At 47.5% G+C, this 20,674-nt stretch overlaps 1 protein-coding gene across 1 annotated transcript in view; it reads left to right on the plus strand.

Annotated features, from left to right (window-relative positions):
* Window positions 1–17,448, plus strand: part of CLIC6 (chloride intracellular channel 6) — a 43,265-nt gene extending 25,817 nt beyond the window's left edge. Inside the window, exons 2-6 of the mRNA XM_067739428.1 lie at window positions 7,237–7,346; window positions 8,184–8,309; window positions 8,912–9,018; window positions 9,579–9,760; window positions 15,306–17,448. Coding sequence (XP_067595529.1) covers window positions 7,237–7,346; window positions 8,184–8,309; window positions 8,912–9,018; window positions 9,579–9,760; window positions 15,306–15,467 — 687 coding nt within the window. The 3' untranslated portion in view covers window positions 15,468–17,448. The remainder of the gene's footprint in view (window positions 1–7,236; window positions 7,347–8,183; window positions 8,310–8,911; window positions 9,019–9,578; window positions 9,761–15,305) is intronic.
* The last annotated feature ends 3,226 nt before the right edge of the window (window positions 17,449–20,674 follow it).

Raw genomic sequence — 20,674 nt, forward strand, 5'->3', positions numbered from 1 at the left:
GGATGGCTTGTTTCTCCCCCAGTTAGTTAGCATAGCCTTTCTCCACGTGGATCTGCAATTCCAGCGTGTTGAACGCCAAGTCCTGATGGAAGAGTGGTTGCTTTCTTCTCTCATTACACGGAACCCACTCTCCCCCAGGTGATCACAAAAGACAGAGGCCTTTGGTGTCACTTCTTGAAAAGTAAGCAGCTTCCCTGGGCTTGTCAACCCTGCCATCGGTCAGGTGCACCCAGTCCTCCTGATGCCCTTTCCTCTGGACTTTTCCCCAAGAGGTCTGTGTAACTCCCAGACACGAATGCCAGGCCAGGGCCCTCCTATTTTGCCTCCTGGCTAAAGATCTGTTTGCTTTTGCAATTAAGAAAAAGACTTCAGTTGTTAATTTTCACTTGGAATAGATACAGGAGGTGTTAGGTTTTTTGGGGAAAAAAAAAATCAGTGCTCCTTTAAGGCCTATACGGTTTGGCATGAAAATCACACTAATTGAACCTTGTTAAAAAGTACCCTAAGTCCCATAATTGTCTGTTCTGGGGCTCTCAGGTTTGGAAGAGTAACGATGATGATGGAATAGCTGCCTTTATTGGGTGCCCAGGAGACTCAAGCGTATCACACAGAGATCTTACAAGGCATAGGGATTTTTATCCCTATTTTTTAAATGGAGAAACTGAGGCTCAGGGAGAACAAATGAATTGCCCGAGGCCACTCGATTAGTAAGTAGTGGGGCCCAAGTTCACACTGGCTTTCCCTGGCCCCGTACCCATTCCCCTGGACTATGTTGTCTCCAAGAGACCTCATGTTGCTCAAAATGGAAACTTCAATGTGTCTGGCAAGTGGAAAGAATTATACGTTTTTTTCAACTTACAGATTATTCAAAATCAGGAAGTCTCTGGGGTTCCCTGGTGGCGCAGTAGTTAAGAGTCCGCCTGCAGATGCAGGGGACACGGGTTTGTGCCCCGGTCCGGGAAGATCCCACATGCCGCGGAGCGGCTGGGCCCGTGAGCCATGGCCGCTGAGCCTGCGCGTCCAGAGCCTGTGCTCTCACAACAGTGAGAGACCCGCGAACCGTAAAAAAAAAAAAAAAAAAAAAATCAGGAAGTGTCTGACTGATTTAAATACTGCATTTTAAGTCAAACCGCTAGTCCAGAAGGTTTGGGGGAGACTTTGCTGCCCATGACTTGGGCCCTTTGGGCTCTCTCAACCATCCCCCCTCCCTCCCTCCTCTCCTCTCCTCCATCTCCATCCCCCTCCCCTCCCCTCCCCTGCATCCACCTCTTCCCCTCCCCCTCGCTCCTGCCCACCTTCTGTTCTTTTCCCTCCAGTTGGATGCCACTCTCCTTGGGTGATCTCTTAGTAGTGAGAAGTTGTGAGCTTCTAAAAGGGAAAAGTTCACGGACATTGGCCCAGCAAAGAAAGAGGAGAGAGGCCCAGGGAGGCACTTTCTGAAGTGGACCAGGCTCCAGGCGCATGGGAGCAACAGGGTTCAGGCCCTTAGTCATGCTTGGAGTGTTTACTGTGTGCCAGGAACTCCGCCAGGGCCGGCAGGAGCCGCCCGGATGAAGGAAGATGGGTCCCGGGCTCCAGACCTGTGTCGAGGGTTAGGGACATCCTGGCCTTCCTGCCTGCTTCCACATGGGAGCAAGAAAAGACCCAGGAGGAGTGTCCCCCACCTGTCCCACAGGCCTTGTCGCTGGGTTGGGACAGTTTCCCTGGTCCTGACCTGCTCCAAATGGCAGGCGGACATGGTGGGTGCAGGCTGGGGGGTACGTGCGCAGACACTGCACCCACATTTCTCTTTACAAGCACTAGCTACTCCAGTGCCCTGAACTCATGGTGGTCCCCCTCCCGTCCTCCTGGGGTTGAGTTTAGAGCACACACATTCAACGAGAGGTGCTCATGCAACCCTGACGTCATCTGTAAAGAGGCGTGTGCATGGGAAGGACAGCATCTGTGGACCGGGGGTGCTGGCTGACTGCCCAGCTTGGAGGCCGGATCTTTGTGCTTGGCCGTGCTGGGCAGTTTCCATCGCCAGGCCCCAAAGCACGCGAGACTGTCGTGCTTTCTGCAAAGGACCCAGGAGGAATTCAGGGAAATGTGTAGGTGGGGCTCGGAGGGCGGGAGTCGGTCCCACCTGGTTGGCTGCAGCTGTTTCTCTCTGGCTGTGCTGTGTCCCGCCTTCAGCCGGACCAGCTGCCAACAGAGGAGCATTCTGGCCGGCCCTTTGGACCACATTGTTCTTCCTGGGGAAGGACTGATTCTGGTGGCTGCCCGTGGCCTCCCACGTCAAACTGTCTTCTGACTCTGGCCTCCTCAGATCAGCTACTGATTCTATTCAGCCTCAAGTCCCTCCAGATCATTGGAAACACACGGCCCATTATTACTCACCAGTTTTCTCTGGGTCCCTGGGATGGAGCCAGCCAAATTAGCTCTTTGCCCCCAGATCCCTCCTGCTTTTCTGCAGGGACAGGAACACTCCCCCGCACACAGGATGGACATCCTACCTCCTTGGTTGAAAGCCAGTTCTCAGAAAGGGGACAATTAGAATATTTCCAATTTATTGCCTCTTCCTTTATCCTCCCTCCATCCGCAAATCACTTTTTCATGACATTTACATAGAGTAGGGACAAATGCTTCCTTCTCAGAATGTGTTTACCATTTAGGCCCTCATGGAATTTTCTAGAGAGAAGGTAGGGACCAGAAAGAAGGTGGGGAATCAGGTGGTGGGTGCATGACCTGTTCTGGTGGGAAGGTCAGAAAGGGGTGCTAGGGAGCCACCAGGAATATCTTGAGGGGGTCATCACCCCTTGGTCAGGTCTGGCGGGGGTGGGGGTGGGCGGGTCCCTCAAAGGGAGTGGCGAGTGGGAGTCATTTTAGTGGAAGGTGTGGTGGGTGGTCCCCTTCCATGTAACTACAGACCAGCCCTGGAAAGGTCGTCTGGCGGAAACCGAAAGCACTGAGAGGAAATTTAAAAAAATGCTCCCCACTGATTCTAAATGGAGTGAGCGTGCAGAGAGTAGGTGGGAGAGGCTCTGATCTGAGGAGGATCTGCTGACCTTTGTAGCGACATTTGGACCTTTACACCTCAGGCCGTGAGTGGGGACCCAGCAGAATCACCAACGTTCTTGAACGCCGCTGCTGGGCTCAGTGGCGAACGGAATTTCTCAGAACTTTCTCAGAACGTGTCAGAGGCACCAGTGTTTTTCTTTTGAGAATGACCGTCGTCGTAGGCGCTCAACAAAGTTGCATTTGAAAGGCAGACCTCCAAATCCAGGTTATCCAAGTGCCTGGGTCTTCACTGGAAACAAAAGACACTCTGATCTCTTAAACTGCCTCATTTGATTTTAATCAGAAGTGTATACATACAAAATTTCCCCATAGGTTGAGAGCTCTGCTGAGAAATCTTAGCCCAGAGTGTAATTAGCCTGAGAGAATTAGCAGCATCAGAAAATAAAACTGCAAACGATAAAACGTCCCGATTAGGGCAACGGTGTCGGTTATTCACCCCTGATGTCTATGTGTGTACCCCATCATCTTGTCGGGTGATGACTGTGACCAGAGTGACACTCTCCCATTGTTGCCCAATAATGGGCAGTGGAGATGGTATATCTTTGCCTTTTGCTAGCACATCCCAGCACTGAAGCACATTAAAGTAATACAATCAGGCAGCGAGGCGTCCTAGTCCCTCCCACCATGTTCCCGTAACCCCCACATGTACAACAGGCTGAGACAGAAAAAAAATTTATTTTAGAGCAATTTAAGATGAGGCAACACTGGTTATGTAAATCCTGTTTTATGGGCAGTCGTGGCAGCTGGCTAATTCTTCTAAACTGCCTAACAGCCTTCAGTCCAGCAGCTGCGCTGGCTTGGAACAATTCTGTTTGAAGGCCACACGGGGGGAAATGTACAATCATGGCTTTTATCACGATCTTCTGGGCTGTGGGCGCTATGGCTGTGCAGACCGTTGTCCCACCTTCCTGGCACCCATGTTAAGGACCAGTTGCAGTTCTGGGAAGGAGCCTGTTAAGAAGGCTAAGTTTTGATGGAGTGGATGACACAGGCCATTGGTATATTTTAAAATATGAATTGCTCCTACCCCCTTTTTATTTCTTCTAAAGGGATAGCTGCCAGGACTCAGGAAAAGGTGAGAGCAATTACAAGGGAAAACACTGGCTTGAGTTTGAGACCGTGAAAGAGACAGAGTGAGGCAGAGAGACCCGTGCAGAGTAATTATTCTCCAGATGCTGCTGTCCCAGGCACAGGGTTCTTGGTCAAGGTGAGTTTCATCAAGAAGCCCGGTGAAGAACACCTGGGCTCAGCGGGGATCTTGCTGAATTCAGAATGAGTTATTCCAGGATTTCCAAGGTCAGAGACACAAGGCAGAAGGAGAAGAACAATTGCCCCACTCTGAAGAACTTATCTCAGACTTTGCTGAGCTTAGTGTAACTACTATAAAAATAAGAGGTTTAAAAGCTGCAGAACAAGTCAGGACTGGCCAAACTATGTGCCTTTGTGTCCCAGCGCTTTCATCCCCCCTTGGCCCCCTTCTTTGGCATGACTCTGCCCAAACCTACAGTGGTTAAGAAGGCACCATGCTTTAGGAGGGCTCCCCAGCAGGAAGCCGCTGGGAGTTTTATGTAACTCAGCTCTGCGCTGTTTCTTTTTCCAGGACAGAGCCGAGGACGAGACAGGGCAGCCTTCAAAATGGCCATAAGGCTATGGGACCAGGTGGCCAGGGGGCCGCCTGCAGGGCAGTTGTGATGACTACTTGGATGCTTGGGTCCTAGCTATGCACCTCCCCCACCCCTCAAGCTCCAGCAACTTCAGACTCCAGCTGGGGGAATTCTCAGCCCTTCCCTCTACTGGGGGGGGGGGGGGGAAGGGAGAGCTGGAGGGGTTGGAGCGGGTGAAGCAAGTACCCAGAGCTTAGGGGTCTCTGAAGTCACTTATCTGAATCTGTTGGTGCCTCTTCAGGTGTATTAAGTTCACCCTTTATCTTTACACTTATGCAGCTGTTTTTATCAACTAGGAGGTCTTGCAAGTCTTCTTATCAACAGATCATCCAACTGGGGGGTTTGAACCGTTCTGTCCTATGCATTGATCATAACACTGGGCCAGCCTACCCTCTTGTCCAGGGTGGGGCTGAGACCACTGACCACAGGCATCACATCACCTTGGGGGAGCTTGTTAAAAATTCAGATCCCTGGACCCCATGCAAGACCCACTGAATCTGACTCTGTATTTTTAAAATTAATATTTCTGCTTCTTTTTTGTATTAAAATATAACATGCAGTAAAGGAAACAAACCTTAACTAAGACTTAGTCAATTCAGTATACCCACCGTGTAGCCACCACACAGCTCAAGCTGTAGAATGTTGCCACCACCCAGAAGCCTCCCTCTCAGCCTTTCCAGACAATACCTAGCTTCCAAAGGCAACTGCTCTTCTGATTCCCGTCACATAGAGAAGTTTGCCTGTGTTTGAACTTCACCTGCGTTGAATTATGCAGGACTCTTTTGAGTCTGGTTTCTTTCCCTCCACATTATGTATGTGAGATTCATCCACATCGTGGCTTGTAGTAATAGCTAATTTTTTCCACTGTGGCGTCTTGTCCTACCATATGAATGTACTATCATTTATGTATTCATTCTATTCTTCATGGTGTCTGAGTCGTTTTTAGGTTTCGGTTATTACACTAAAGCTGCTAAGAACATGCATATAAGTGCTTTTTGTGTTCCTAAGCACTATTTCTGTTGGGAGTGGAATAGCTGTGTCATAGCATAAATGCATATTTATCTTGGGTAGATAATTGCCAAACAGTTTTCCAGAGTAGTTGTAGCAGTTTGCACTCTCACTGGCAATGGATGGGAATTCAGTTGCTCTGCATTCCTGTCTGCACTTGATATTGTCCGATCTTTTCACTTTAGCCATTCTGTAGGTGTGTAGTGGAATCTATTTGTGGTTGTAACGTGCATTGCCCTACTGGCTAGTGATGCTAAGAGTGTTTTCATGTGCTTATTGACCATTTGGATTTTGTCTTTTGTGAAGAGGCTGATCAAGTCTTTTTAACATTGGGTCTGGGGTCTCTTATACTCTCCTTTTATAGGGACATCTTGTTATTAACAACCTCTCCGGGTGACTTCGGAACCTAATGCCAGAGAAGCACCTCTGAAGTTCTCTTTAAGTTGTCCAGTTTTCTTAAGGCATCATTTTCCTTTCTTCAATTCCCAAACCACAGCTCACCTTCTGCCTTGTGTCCTTCTGTTATTCAGGTTATAGATTCACTGCTTTCCTCTCAACTTTCCTTGAACTGCATGTGGCGGAAATGGACTTCCTGGATTAAATATGGCTGTGTTTCTGTCATTGCAGTCTGTCTGAGTCTCCTGGTCTTTCCGTCAGCATTTTGTTATCACTGTAACCTTGCCAGAGACGCATGGGGTGGAGAAAGATGGGAAGAGAAAGAAGAGTGTGGGAACTCCCCCAGGAGGATGAAGCCCCACGGCTCCCCTCTCTTCTCCAACGCCTGCCTTTCTCCTCTCCCAGGAGCCCACAGGAAGGAGGATGTCTGTTCAGTAATTTTCTGTGCCTGTGTCTCAGGGATGTGTGTGTGGATGTGACCTGCTTAGGTCATCAGGGAGGCACTGTTTCCTATCCTTCCACCCTCAATGTCTACTGTGCAACAATCTACCATCTAAGTACAAATGCTCCCCAACGGATGAGGGGACCTAAAATTTTTTACAGTGTCCGGGGGTCTAAGAACTCGTATAATCCAGCCTTCATTCTAGAGATGAAAATAGTAGAGAATACTGGGGATGGTGTCTCCGTGGGAGAACCTGCTAGTCTGTTTTCACACATGATCATCCTGGAAAGAGAGGTGTGTTCCTTCTGAAGGGGATCGAGAGATGGAGGGAGGGAAAGAGCATGTTTTCCTTTTTTGCCTTTAGTAGCAAAGGGGCTTCCCTCTTGCCACTCTTTGCCTCTGTGTACTGCTATTCAGAGGCCCAGCGTGGCAGGAAGTGGTGAGGTGTGGGAAGGAGAACAGAAAATGCTCAGTGAGTGCATGTGTGTCCTCCCTTCCCCTCCCCAGCTCCCACTTGGAGGCTGGTGGAGGGGGCCTCAGAAGGCTATTTACAGTATCATCACCATTAACGAAAATTCATCATGGTTTTGTGTGCATTGCATAGCAGAGTCTGGCATTTCTAACTGTGAGACTGGCTCTGATAAGGATTTCTTTTTCCATTTGTAGGCTGGTTGTGATGGTGAGAGTATTGGAAATTGCCCATTTTCTCAGCGTATCTTTATGATTCTCTGGCTAAAGGGCGTTATATTTAATGTGACAACGGTGGACTTGAAAAGGTACGACAGGGTTTCTGCAGTATTTAAATAACTGTACCTAATTCCCTACACACACACACACACACACACACACACACAGATGGAGACACACACACAGACACACACAGGCATACAAACAGACACACATGCAGGCACACAGAGACACAGACACAGAGGCACACACCGACACACACACACAAACACACACACACTTCTAGGACCCATGGGCGATATTGCAGGCACATCCACCCCGGGTCAGGACCCTTGATTGAAGCGGGAGTAGTGTGGGCCACACAGTAATTACAGAACGGGATCAGATGTAATCCAGGAAGAGTGGGGGTTGAGGGTGCGCCATGAAGAGCCTGCTCTGCCAGTTACCGGTCAGCTGTGAACCTCTCAAAAGCCTGTCCGAGGGCTTCCCTGGTGGCGCAGTGGTTGAGAGTCCGCCTGCCGGTGCAGGGGACGCGGGTTCGTGCCCCGGTCCAGGAAGGTCCCACATGCCGCGGAACGGCTGGGCCCGTGAGCCATGGCCGCTGAGCCTGCGCGTCCGGAGCCTGTGCTCCGCAACGGGAGAGGCCACAACAGTGAGAGGCCCGCGTACCGCAAAGAAACAAACAAACAAAAAAACCCAGCCTGTCCGAGCACCACTCCTGGCTGGTAACGCTGGGGAAAGTTAACGTTTCACCTCCGTCTCCAGATAAAGGGCCACACTTTCCTCGCCAGTAGGACAGTTTGTAAACCCACAATCGCCTTTGAAATTCTCAAGGGTGGTTTCTCTTAAACTGGGGAGGACACAGTTCAGCCTTGGAAATGATCCAAACAGTGGCGCTACCAATGCTGCCCTTCCCTCCCACCCAGGAAACCCGCGGACCTGCAGAACCTGGCTCCCGGCACCAACCCGCCTTTCATGACTTTTGATGGTGAGGTCAAGACGGACGTGAATAAGATCGAGGAGTTCCTAGAGGAGAAGTTAGCCCCCCCAAGGTGGGCCTCATCAAAACCCGTGTTCACCACTCGCTTGTCACTTCTCCCCGTTCACAGACAATTCCGTGTGTTGGTTTTCTCTGGCCACGGTACCTACTTCCCGAGTTGTACCTGTGACGTGCCACAGAAGGCACAGCGAGATTAGAAACGCTGAGCTTAGGTGGCTCAAATTTCTTTGCTCCGCACCTGCGGTTTGGCAATTAGGGGTTGACGGCAGGAAGTGGGGAGGAAGTAGGCCGATGTCACGTGGGTGGGTCGCTTCTGCTGGAAGGTAAGGAGCGGGTGTTAGCACGCAGCATCACAGCGGGCTGGACCTGGAAGGGAACCTTCTAGTCCATTACCTCTATTTCAGGAGGGAGGGAACTAGACCAGTAAGGCCAGGTGGGGCCCCGCGTTCCAGGGTGAGAAGAGTCCGTCCAGTGCTTTTCCCCTGGACGGCGTTGCTCTCAACTTTGAAGATGGAAAGATTAGGCAAACATTCAAGGGGCAGTTTTCATGTTTATATCCACTCAGAGAAAGTCACTTCCTCCCCCTGCCTCACATCGTATTCTCCTAACTCAAACGTGGCTGATCTGTGATCCTCTCATTTTGAATTTTTCAAGGTACCCTAAGCTGGGGACCCAACATGCTGAATCTAACTCTGCTGGAAATGATGTGTTTGCCAAGTTCTCAGCATTTATTAAAAACACCAAGAAGGATGCAAACGAGAGTGAGTCCCTCCCATCTTCCTGTTTTCTGCTTTCTACTTGGACCTCCGCTCCGCCTCTAGTGTGGCTTCTTATAAGATCTTGGGAATTCTGACTCGTTTCACAGTGGGGAGGGACCTGTACATAGAAGTGAGGAAAAAGTACCTCTGACCTTGACACATGGGTTTCAAGAGATTGAGTGCTTCTTCTAGAGGCGGGGAGCCCAGAAAACCACATTTTTAGGGGAGAATAATCGCCACCAGGGATTCCTTGCCGCACCATGGGACTCAGTATGAACGAAGCTTCTACTGCTGCTTACTTCATTGTGTGATTTCCATAAAGATTTTTGAAGAAATGAATGAGTTCTAGAAGTAGCAGTGTTGTGTAGATGGCAGAATTACTTTCCAGGGAGAAGTGAGTCCTTTATTCAGATCTCGTAAATCCACTTCTCTCTTTCCCAAGTCTCCAATGCTCACTGGCCGTGTCTCGGGAAGGAAGGGACAAACTCCTTCTTCGGTGTCTAGAGAGAGGTGACCCTAACTCCCATGGCTCACGTTAGTCATTTTTTGCCCTTCTGTTTTAGTTTACGAAAGGAACCTCTTAAAGGCCCTGAAGAAGCTGGATAATTACCTAAACAGTCCTCTGCCTGATGAAATAGATGCCTACAGCACCGAGGAAGTTACTGTTTCTGGAAGGAAGTTCCTGGATGGGGATGAACTCACGCTGGCCGACTGTAACCTCTTACCCAAGCTCCACATTATTAAGGTTTGTCCTTCCTCTTACCTGAGGTGCTGAATACATGAATGGGGCTTTGTTTCATTTTGTTTTCACTTGTGTTTTTGCCAGACATCGAAACGATCTAAAATGCGGACTCTTGCATTTAAAAATCTAGCTTGTTTCTGTTTGGGGCAGGCAAGCCCCAAGTTTCAGATCTGTGGATGACATTCTCAGCTGGTCCTCAGAGGTTCTCAAGAAGCATCTGAGAACGTGGCTCCCATCCTTCCATCCTCACTGCTTCTCTTTTTGAGTCTCACCCCCGGAGCCTAAAGAAAAGCTATGTGAAAGCAACTTGAGGGAATACATTGATTATACCTGGTGTTTCATGAAGCTCCAGGATTGGAGATGGTGTGTGGAATCTGCTAGTATTAAAATGTGAACTTGGGGAATTCCCTGGCTGTCCAGTGGTTAAGACTTGGTGCCCTCACTGTGGTGGCCCAGGTTCAGCCCCTGGTTGGGGAACTAAGATCCTGCAAGCCGAGTGGCCAAAACAAAACAAACAAATAAACAAACAAAACAAAACAAAAAAAACTGAGCCAACCTGGAAAAAAAAAAGTGAATTTAGTCAATTGTTGGTGATGGACAGGGTAAGCCTAGCCCTGTCTAGGGACAAGAGGGCGTTGGTTCCTATCACCGACCCCTACAGCTGGGGAGCAGCTGACAGCTCCTTGGCTGGACCTCTGCCAGGTTTGGCATCCTGTCTTCCCAGGTGGTTGACTTGGACTTGTGACAAGTCCACACTTGGACTCCTTAGTTATGGCTGCTCTCAGAAGTGCCCCAGCCTGTCTATCACTTACAGGTGTTAGTTGTTATTATCATTATCACTGTTGATATGTCCTTGGTCCTCAGTAGCCTCAGATGCCCCAGGAAGAAACTCAACCCCTGTTCTGGGGCATCTTTATTATTCAAATCCTACCAGCTCCAGAGCTAGGTCCTTGGTATAAGCATAGGGGAGATGGGAGAGAAGACACAGGGAAATACAAGTCAAGGACCCTGTGTTCTAATAACACATTTAATTAGCACTTAGAAATTTACAAATTAGGTTCACACAGTCTGTGGCATTGATGTCCTGGGGGCTACTAGCCACCCCTGATTACTGCAAGTCATTCCCTTGCCTTTCTCTTCCTTCCCTACTCCATCCCAGTCCTTGCTACATTTTTCTTCTTTCTTCTGTCTTCCTTGTTGCGCTCAGAGGGTACCAACTTGAAATTCCAGCCTTGAAGACACCGTTGATCCTGTAAGTGAATATTCGTTTCCGTAGCTGTGCCAGTCCTCTGACACTTAAAATTAGCGAAAGCATCTCAACCCCTCAAACCTGCTACATTGGGGATATTCTAAATTGGACATTTGGGAGCCATTTTCCAACGAGTTATTTATGTAGTTGTGTTTGGTTTAGTCCCTTTACTGAATGTATTCTAATCATTGCTATGACCAGTGCGGCATGACAGAAGCACATGGAGGTTAGGGAAGGAAAGAGAAATACACACACACACACAATTGCCACTTATTTAGCCCCTATAAAAAAAGAGAGTTTAAAATGTCAGTAGAGGGGTAAACCTCAGAGTAAAATAAAGCAGTCCAGGGCTCCAATATAAGACCTAACTGCAAAATCTTCAAAGCCAGTTAGCACTCAAAATACCAAGCAGCTTAGTAATCTTCCAGGATGGAGCATTTCTGAAAGGAAATGAGAATCAGTGTGAAGGAATTTATGGTAAAAAGATGAGAGAATAGAGGAATTTATCATTTATTCCCTTCCTGAAACCCAGCAAAAACATTATGAAGGACTAAAACATTATCTCCACCTTTTATAAAACTAGACTTAGAAACTTCAGCCAGTGTGAGGGCTCACAGAGCCTAGGCATGCTTCTCTAGATCTTCAGCAAGGTTCAGATGTCTCTAAAAGTAAATATTACAGCCCTGAAATGCCCAACCCAGACTTCTTTGTTTGAGGACAGGGCACGGAGTGGGCCACGAGAGAGGCAGGACCATCCCTACAGAGCTGAGATCTCTGTGGAGGCAGAGTTGAAGGCGGAACTGTTCAGAGGCGCCATCTGTATGTTCACCACCGTCCTCTAATGCAAAGGTACAGGGAGGGGAGGTGAAGGGGAGGAGAGAAGACAAGTGGCATTCTGCTTTGTGACTGCTGAGTGGAGAAAAGAAACAAGCTCTGAACAAGTCAAAAGAAAGACTGTAAATTATCTGAGCTCCACTTTTAGCCATGGTGACCACTTCCTAATCTGTGAGCCTCAGAGTGGAGGATGCACTAACCTTGACTTTGACCCTGACTGTAGCCCTAACCCTAATGTGTCCCTGGGACAGAGTATAGAGCAGTGTGTGATGAGCGGGTATTTGGGGGTAAAATCCATATTGGTCTACCTGCTGCGCTGCCTCACTCCCTTTGCCCACCACACTGTTTTTAAACAAATGGTAGGTCCAATAGATCCGCCCATTAAAAGATGGTTAATAACCAGAAAAAATCCAAGTGGGATTTCTATGTGAACAGAGATGATCCAAAAGGAGGGGGGAAAGGTTAAAGAAAGAACAAAAGAGGAAAAGGCAGATGAGAAACACGTATCTGATAAAGATTGCTCCAGTAAACCAAAGAATTTTTCAGACAGATACTTCTCTGTGGCCTCAAAAAAAATGAAAGAGAACCTTTGGTGAAAACGCTCAAAGACGAGTCACAAGATACCAAAAAATATAATGTCACAAGGAAGATGGGAATCAAGCTGGTAGAACTAAAAAACACGCCTAAAGAAAATAATTTCAGAAACAAAAGTGATGTTAGAAGTAGCAAGAAGTGGAAAAAGACATTGCAGAAATTCATCAGACATCAGAGGACGGGCCTGAGAAGATTATCCCAAATCGGATGGAGAAGAAGCACGAGGTAAAGGGCCATTAGCGAGACCCCATAATCAGAAAAAAGAGAACAGGAAAGAAAAAAGAGAGAAGAAGAAGGCTCAAAGGTAAATTATTTTGAACTAAAGGATGACCTGAACCTTTAGTTTAACATGCCATGATTAGAAAAATATTGCCCAGAACAATCAACACTATCACATATTTGGTAAATTATTGAACTTTGAGGATAAAAAAGAACCCTTTGGGTGTCTAGATGATGATGATGATGGTGATGATGGTAATAATAATAATAATAATAATAGTAATAACAGTAATAAAAGATAAAACCACCTACACAAGGAGGGAATTCAGACTAGCCTCATATGTCTCTAGGACCACATTAAAATCCAGGAAACAGTGGTTTAATAGTTAAAGGATTAAAAGAAAGGTTGTGTGATGTAAGAATTTTATATCCTTGTAAATTGTTGTTTTTACCTAGACTTCTGGTTTCAATGAAATAAGCACTCCTGAGCCAATTTTAAAAATAGAATTGCTATATAATGAAATAATAAAAAATGATAATAAAATAAGAATCCAGGAACAGAGAAGGTGTGTGATATAGAAGGATTGATGCTAAACATAGAACCTATTTAAATCTAAAACCAGAACTAGCCTAAACAGCAGTGGGAACTCTAGCTACTGGAAAGAAACAGAATGTAGTAAACTTGGCTGTTTTACACCATTGGAAGGAGGGTAAGGGAGCAGGAAAGAAAAGAAGTGTAGGTGTACTAATTTCCTCATTTGTCATTATCAGGAGTAAGTAGAGATCATCTAAAGTTGATAAATCAAGAAATAAAGAATTCTTATTATTTAAAGTTATAGAAGAAACGACTGGAAGAGTTAAAACAGACCATAAACCTTCTAAACCAGCAGAAAGGGAAACCCATACACACACATGAACACAAAAATACTCACAGGAAGTTGGAAAACAAAGTATTACATTCATAAGATATAATACAAATACAAGCTTATGTCTGTGAAAGGCATATAGATAACAAACTTACTCAGAAATGCTAAAATAGAAAGAGGGGCAAAGCTAAGCCAGGCAAATGCAAACGAAAGGAAAGCAGAATTCTTGACATCAACACCAGGAAGTTTGAATTCAAGCAGAAGATGTTAATTTAGGAGGCTCTCTGAAAGTTCTGTGGTCTTGTTTTACTGCATCAATAGCTCCTGGCCTCCAAAATCTGAGAAATAAGTCCCGAAGTTCTTCTTCTTTATTTTTATTTATTTATTTATTTTTTTGCGGTACGCGGGCCTCTCACTGTTGTGGCCTCTCCCGTTGCGGAGCACAGGCTCTGGATGCGCAGGCTCAGTGGCAACGGCTCACGGGCCCAGCCGCTCCGCGGCATGTGGGATCTTCCTGGACCGGGGCACGAACCCGTGTCCCCTGCATCGGCAGGCGGACTCTCAACCACTGCGCCACCAGGGAAGCCCCCAAAGATCTTCTAATTGGTGATACATTCCATGCTCATGCCATCCAAACGTCCCAGGAGCCAATGCAATGGAAAGGAACAAAGCAGAATGGGCCGTTGTAACCCTGGGTCCTTGTTATGGAATGAATCATGTCCCCCCAAATTTATATGTTCAAGTCCTAACTCCCAGTACCTCAGAACGTGACCTTATTTGGAAATAGGGTCTTTGCAGATGTTATTAGTTAGGGTGAGTAGGATGGGCCCCCTAACCCAACATGACTGGTGTCCTTATAAAAGGGAATTTGGACACAGACACACCAGCACAGGGAAAACGCCATGTGAAGATCGGAGCTGTGCTCCCACAAGCCAGAACCTGGGGGAGGGACCTGGAACAGGTCCTTCCCCAGAGCCTTCAGAGGGAGCCTGGCTCTCCTGCCACCTTGATCTTGGACTTCTGGCCTCCAGGACTGTTAGAGAAGAAATTTCTGTTGTTCCAAGCCACCCAAGCTTGTAGTGCTTTGTTAAGGCAACTCCAGGAAACTCATACTATCTCCAACAGTATACACCCTCCTTTGTGATGAATTCCCCAACGGTACCCTTCCAGCCAGAGGAAACATCTCACATCATTGTGTTTTCATGATGTTCATTCTCAGCTACCCTGTCCGTACATCCACTATTTCCACGAGAATAAGAATAAGGATTTTTTGCACACGGTAGACCCACAGTGAAATGATCCTGTCAGGGGCAGAAGGATAGAAATCCACAGGAGTAACATACACAGCTGTTTGGGATTTCAGGAGGTGAGGCTCAGCAGATAGGAAAAAGAGAGGGCACTCCACGGTGATCCTGGCACAATCTAAACTGAAGATCCAACATGAACCTCAGGTACCAGATAACACAGCAGCAGAACACAGGGAGAGACAACTTCCAGCAACACAAAGAGAAATCCACTGGAGTGCGGAGCAAATTCATGCCAGAGCATCACAAGGACTGTGTGATACATTGGTGGGCACGGTTGTGTAGCGCCTCTGTTTTGAGTCCCACGCTCAGTATGCCCCGTGCAAACTCAAAATGCAACTCCGAGCGGCCCAAACGGCTGTAGGACGACATGGCAACTTGAGAAGCAGAATATATTACACGCCTCAAAAGAATGGATTGTCTGATCTAACTGCCTATGTTGGTGGGTTGTCCCTTTCTGACTATTTCCTCTTCATTTTCAGATCGTGGCCAAGAGATACAGAGATTTTGAATTTCCTTCCGAAATGACTGGCATCTGGAGATACTTGAACAACGCGTATGCTAGGGATGAGTTCACAAACACGTGTCCAGCCAACCAGGAGATAGAACACGCATATTCGGATGTTGCAAAAAGAATGAAGTGAAGTCGGGGTGTTTTCTGTCTCATCTCGGTCGTATGAGCTAGACTATGAAAAGAGTGTGTCCTTTGTGTTTCCCTCCCAATAACCATCCTTTGCAAAATAATGCCCATATTTTAACAGTGCACAGGCCATAGCGTGATCCACTCAACACCAAATGATACAGAGTCTTGTAATTTGTCAACTCGTGTATCTGAATAATACCAGTATCTGTTGTTATACACACCAATTATCCAGTTTATATTCATCTATGTCTTTAACATTCTGGGAGCTGCAGCACATGCCCTGAATATCTGTAATCTACGATATTTAGGGCATGTGTTTTGCAGTTTAAGTTTCAAAGCAAACAAGGGTCGGTTCAATTCCGCCTTTATTTAAAAAATTGTATCTGTCTCTGATCGTTTTTAATCATGCATAGCCTATGTTTTTCTGCTCTAAAATAGTAGTTTAATTTTTTTCAGAACGAAAACTTTGTTTTTGTAATTACAAAGTACACGCTTATTTTAATATTTTAAAACAATGTCAGAGGGTATAAAGAAGAAAGAAAAAAATCACCTAAGCTTTCACTACACTTAGATAACTCCTGATAACTTACTGGTGAACATCTTCCAAATCCTCAGACTCTCTCTTTCTCACACACACATTCACACCGCACATAAGTTCATGCCTCCGTGGTATTGTGTTAGTTTATTTTCAAGGACCGGTGAGGGGACCCCTTGGTAATGCCTTGATGGTCAGCCATAGAGGACCTAAAACAGCAGATTCAGCAATGCAGAGCTCAAGAGGGCGCTTGTGACCAAGTTTCACAGGGATGGAGAACTGTAGGGCCACATACCCACAGGGACTTGCAGGGACAAGCGGGGACCGGAAGCCATGGCGTGTCCCCATCTGCCTTGTTCCTGCCTCCATGATGCCACTGCCCCTGGTTCCAGGGAGGGGATGGAGGAGGGCGCCTGTCAGGGGCCTTCTCTTGCTCCCCGCCTCTCACAGAGACCATGCCTTCAGGAGGACTCTTGACATCAGCTGTGTGTTGCAGAATCTCCGTGCCCTGTGTTGAAACGTGGACCAAACACACCTTGGTCCCTTCTGATGGCCGCTCTCTCCAAGACATAACAACACTGCGCCTCTTGGGCCATGATGCCGTGTAGGGCTAGCCCGGATCCGGTTGCTTCTCTGCCCTCTCTAGTGTCATTTCGAGGTCAAGCAAGGAAAATCCAGAGAGATTAGATTCATGGCGACTCCTCTTGGGCAGTTCTGGCAAATAGTCATGCTGGGGAGGAAGTGGAAACTGCTGAGTCAAAAGAGTTTCTGGTTCATCTGTGACTTGCCCTGCCCCATCCGTGAGCCAGTCCCTCAGGCGCAGCTCCCTGTGGGCTGGGGCCCGGCTCCGAATCAGGCCTTGGAGCACAGAATGGGAGGCTGTTTCCACACTCATCGAGACTCACTGGGTTTGAGTGTCATCTGCCAGGCTGTGTCCCTTTGACATTTGTACACACCTTCCGGAAGACCTGCTTGTCCAGCAGGTGACAGCATGTGGTTGATGTTAAACGCTCGTTAGAAAAAAATACATACACCTGCTCACCGGGCGATTCATTTGGAAGAGAGGAAAATGCATTAACAGTAACCGTTCTGGGATTTAGTGAAAGATGTCTAGTGAGAGAAACAAAGTCCTTGAGATGGTGGCCACTTTCTCTCCCCTCTTGCTGGATGCTGCGGTTTCACCGGGGGCGGCCGACACCAGCCCTCCACTTGCTTTGTTAGCCATGTATTTTTGGAGGTTGTGTCTAGCATGTGCCACCATGATTCCTGTTTCACATCTGTTTAGGAGTCAGATTTTTAAGGTGCGTTTTACCGTGTTACCTTTAAACTTAGTAAATGAATTGACTACCCGATGTTACTAGTGCAAACTTTGTATTTTTAGAGGTTAAAGTAATCTACACAAACTCCGTGATGCCTTAAAAATTAAATGAATTATAAAAATGTTTACATGGAACCAATATCTTTGATTTTTCTTTTTTTTTACTTTGCATTCTCCACTAAGATGTCGTGTGTGTGTGTGTGTGTGTGTGTGTGTGTGTGTGTGTGTGTATCGTTTCACCTGATCCCCTGCCTGATGGGAAAATATGTGGGGTAAGTCCCAGGATATGATTTGCCCCAGGACACACATCACTAAAATCACCCTGATCCACGCCACCCTAGGGATAGTCCTGTACTATAATTCTCTTTTAAAAAGGTAGGATGGGATAGGAGTTAATACTTACAGGAACTTTAGAAAGGGGACCCCACTGAGACTTAAAGACATAAAATGAATGGGAATGAGCTTCCTTTAAAATGGCAAGAGCAACTCTGAACCAGAGATAATCAGTAGTTGAATTCGAGATTATCTGTATTTGAATTGTGACCCACAAAGACATTCTAATGGAGCCTTAAAGAGGTCTGAGAAAACACGTGTGACCTGTCCTTGTCCAGGTGGCTGAAATAGAAGCCCTGCGGACTGTTCCATTTTTAAGTGTATTTGTAGGAAATCGGCTGGTTCCTGGCAGCCTTCCCCTCCCGGGGGCCCTGCCCCGCACACCCGCTTCAGAGGCCCCTAAAAATCTATTCATATGTGGGAAGGTGGGAAATATTCCAGGGCTGTTCAGCGAGCTTAAAGTCTTTATTAGGTGTGGGTTTCTTCCAAACGACATGCATTTGTTCTTCCAAACATACCGTGCAGAATGCAAATACAAGCTGTGAGTACAGCACTCCTCTGAGGCTGATCGTGGGACGGTTCTCAGGCTGAGGGGATTCTGTTCTTGCTTTTAGTTGCCCAAGAGGCTGGACAATTCAGAAAAAATTCGCTTTACCTCTGAACATAGAATCTCCAAATGTAGGCTAAAAAAGAATATGTGTCACAAAGTTGTACTTTCTGGTCATGGTCCGGCAAGTAGGGCTGGAACGATAGAATTTAGCTCAGGAAAGACCTTTCAGAGACCAGAGTTCTCAGTAGGTCTCCTGTGATCAACGAGACCATCCCCAGGAATTCAATGTATGCCCAAGCCCTCCTGTCCAGACAGACGCTCGTGCACATACTACATACGTGCACACTCACATACATACACACAGACATACTCTCATACACTCACAGTCAGAGACACACATTCACATATACACACAGTGACCACACGGCCACAGCACTTTCACACATGTCCAAACGTGTAGATATACATTCACACACATATACACAAACACATCCACATTCACACACGCAAACATACACGTTCATGCAGTACACTCACACACTCACACACTGGCATACACCCATGTACCTACATATGTACACACACACACGCACATACACACAGCCTGCAAGGCGAGGTCTGGGCTCCCTTCCACCCCTCCTTCAATCACTGACCAGAAACACACTCTTAGCAATATTCCACCCACGCCTCCACCCCAACTTCCAGTGGTTCATAGTTAGGCTTTGGAAAAAAAAAATTAAAGAATAGCTTTTTTTAAATAAGAAAAACCAATCTTTCTTTTACAGTTTAGAGAACCAAGATGTGTATCATTCTAAGAACATATGATTCACAAAACCCTGGACACATAAAATGGATCAATTAAGGGATGTTTGTTTGTGTCACAATTCTGAATTTTTCCATATGACCAGTTTCCCTTCGCATGTTTGATTTGAGCTTTAACATGTGAGCGCATTTTGGGGTGCCAGAAGACCAGATGGCTGTGGTGTCTCCCCGTGATTCGCCGGGGCCTCTGCAGGTGGTGGGCCTTGCGGGGGTCCCTGCCCCCTGCCCGTGGGCTCAGGGACCCAGAGGAGCGGCTGCCGGCCATATGGCCTGTGCTTGGGCAAAGTCACCCTCCCACTGCAGAGGGTACCAGCCATGTCTCCCTTGCCTTGAACAGGCCACTTCGTCAGGGAGAAGGCCTGAGCTGCCATTTTTGTGTCAGGCCACAGTCCAGGGGAAACTGTGTTCAGAAGAAGCAGGGAGTTACAGATTTGGGGACGGAGACATCTAATTAGGGAGTAAGGCCTGGTACTGGGTCGCCAGTGGACATTAGAGCATCTGCTGTTCATCTCTGCCCTGTCAGGGACCACTGCGCATGTTGCCCTGCCTCTCTCCCGCGGCCCCTGGACCTGGCAGCCATCCCAACAACCCTCTTGAAGCAAGGCCAGTTTTCTTGACGACACACCCACTTCCATCTTTTCCTCACTTCCCTTCAGTAAGGGGCTCCCTGTCATACCCCTGGATGAGGGGACCAAGACAATGGCCATCCGTGACTGGCCAGGGGATCACCCACGGCTCAGCTGACCTGCCGAGCTCTGTCCCCTGCAAAGCCATCTCTCCAGGTGGCTGCTGTGAATCTGAATCAGGCCCCTTCCTGAAAGCCAGACCTTCTACTACTGCTACGCACTTAACTAACACCTACTAGAACCCGGGGAAGCCGGTCAATATTTCAGATCCCCTCAGGCTCCAGGAGAATCACTCCAGAAGGAGGGGAACCATCCTCGCTCGGGTGAAAGGGGGTGTTGAAATAGCATGAAGGGTTTTTGCTTGCTTGCTTTTCTCTGACATTAAGTGCTAACAAGTTAGACATGTTTCTAGCCTCATCCCCATAAGGCACTTTGAAGCAGTGGTGATGTTAAAAAAGAAAAAACAAACAAGAGGACACATAGGGTCCTAAACTGGCCCTCAGTACCTCTGACACATCTGAATGATCACTGAATCTCTCTGAGCCTCGCTCTTCTCGACTGTAAAATGGGAACAATATCTCACAGTCGCGTAGAAATTGGTGTGTTTAGTTCTCTGTGAAGACTGCCAGGCAGCTGGCTGCATACAAGTGGTATTTGCTCCTATACAGGTTGTGTCAAAAGGGACAGAGCACGCGATGACATGTTTACAGGACCTTGAACCTTTCTTACAGAGGAGGAAAACAGTTACACCCTGACTTCCTGGTTCCCTACAGTGAAGCACCACCTGGGGGATGGTGGTGGCTGACTGCCCAGCTCTCCCCTTTGGTCAGTCCCTGTGAGCCGTCCAGGGCTGGGCCAGTCCTCTCTCAGGCCCCTGTGAACTGGGTGGGCTCCACAGTGGACGGTTGGCTCTACTGGGACCCCTCCCATTTGGCTTGGAGACAGTTTTCAGCCGCATGGCATTTACTCGAGGCCCTGAGAAGCGGAAAGGCAGGTACACCCAGGGGAGCGGTCTGCAAGCCAG

The sequence above is a fragment of the Pseudorca crassidens genome, chromosome 5 (assembly GCF_039906515.1).
Source record: "Pseudorca crassidens isolate mPseCra1 chromosome 5, mPseCra1.hap1, whole genome shotgun sequence".
Taxonomy (NCBI): Eukaryota; Metazoa; Chordata; class Mammalia; order Artiodactyla; family Delphinidae; genus Pseudorca; species Pseudorca crassidens.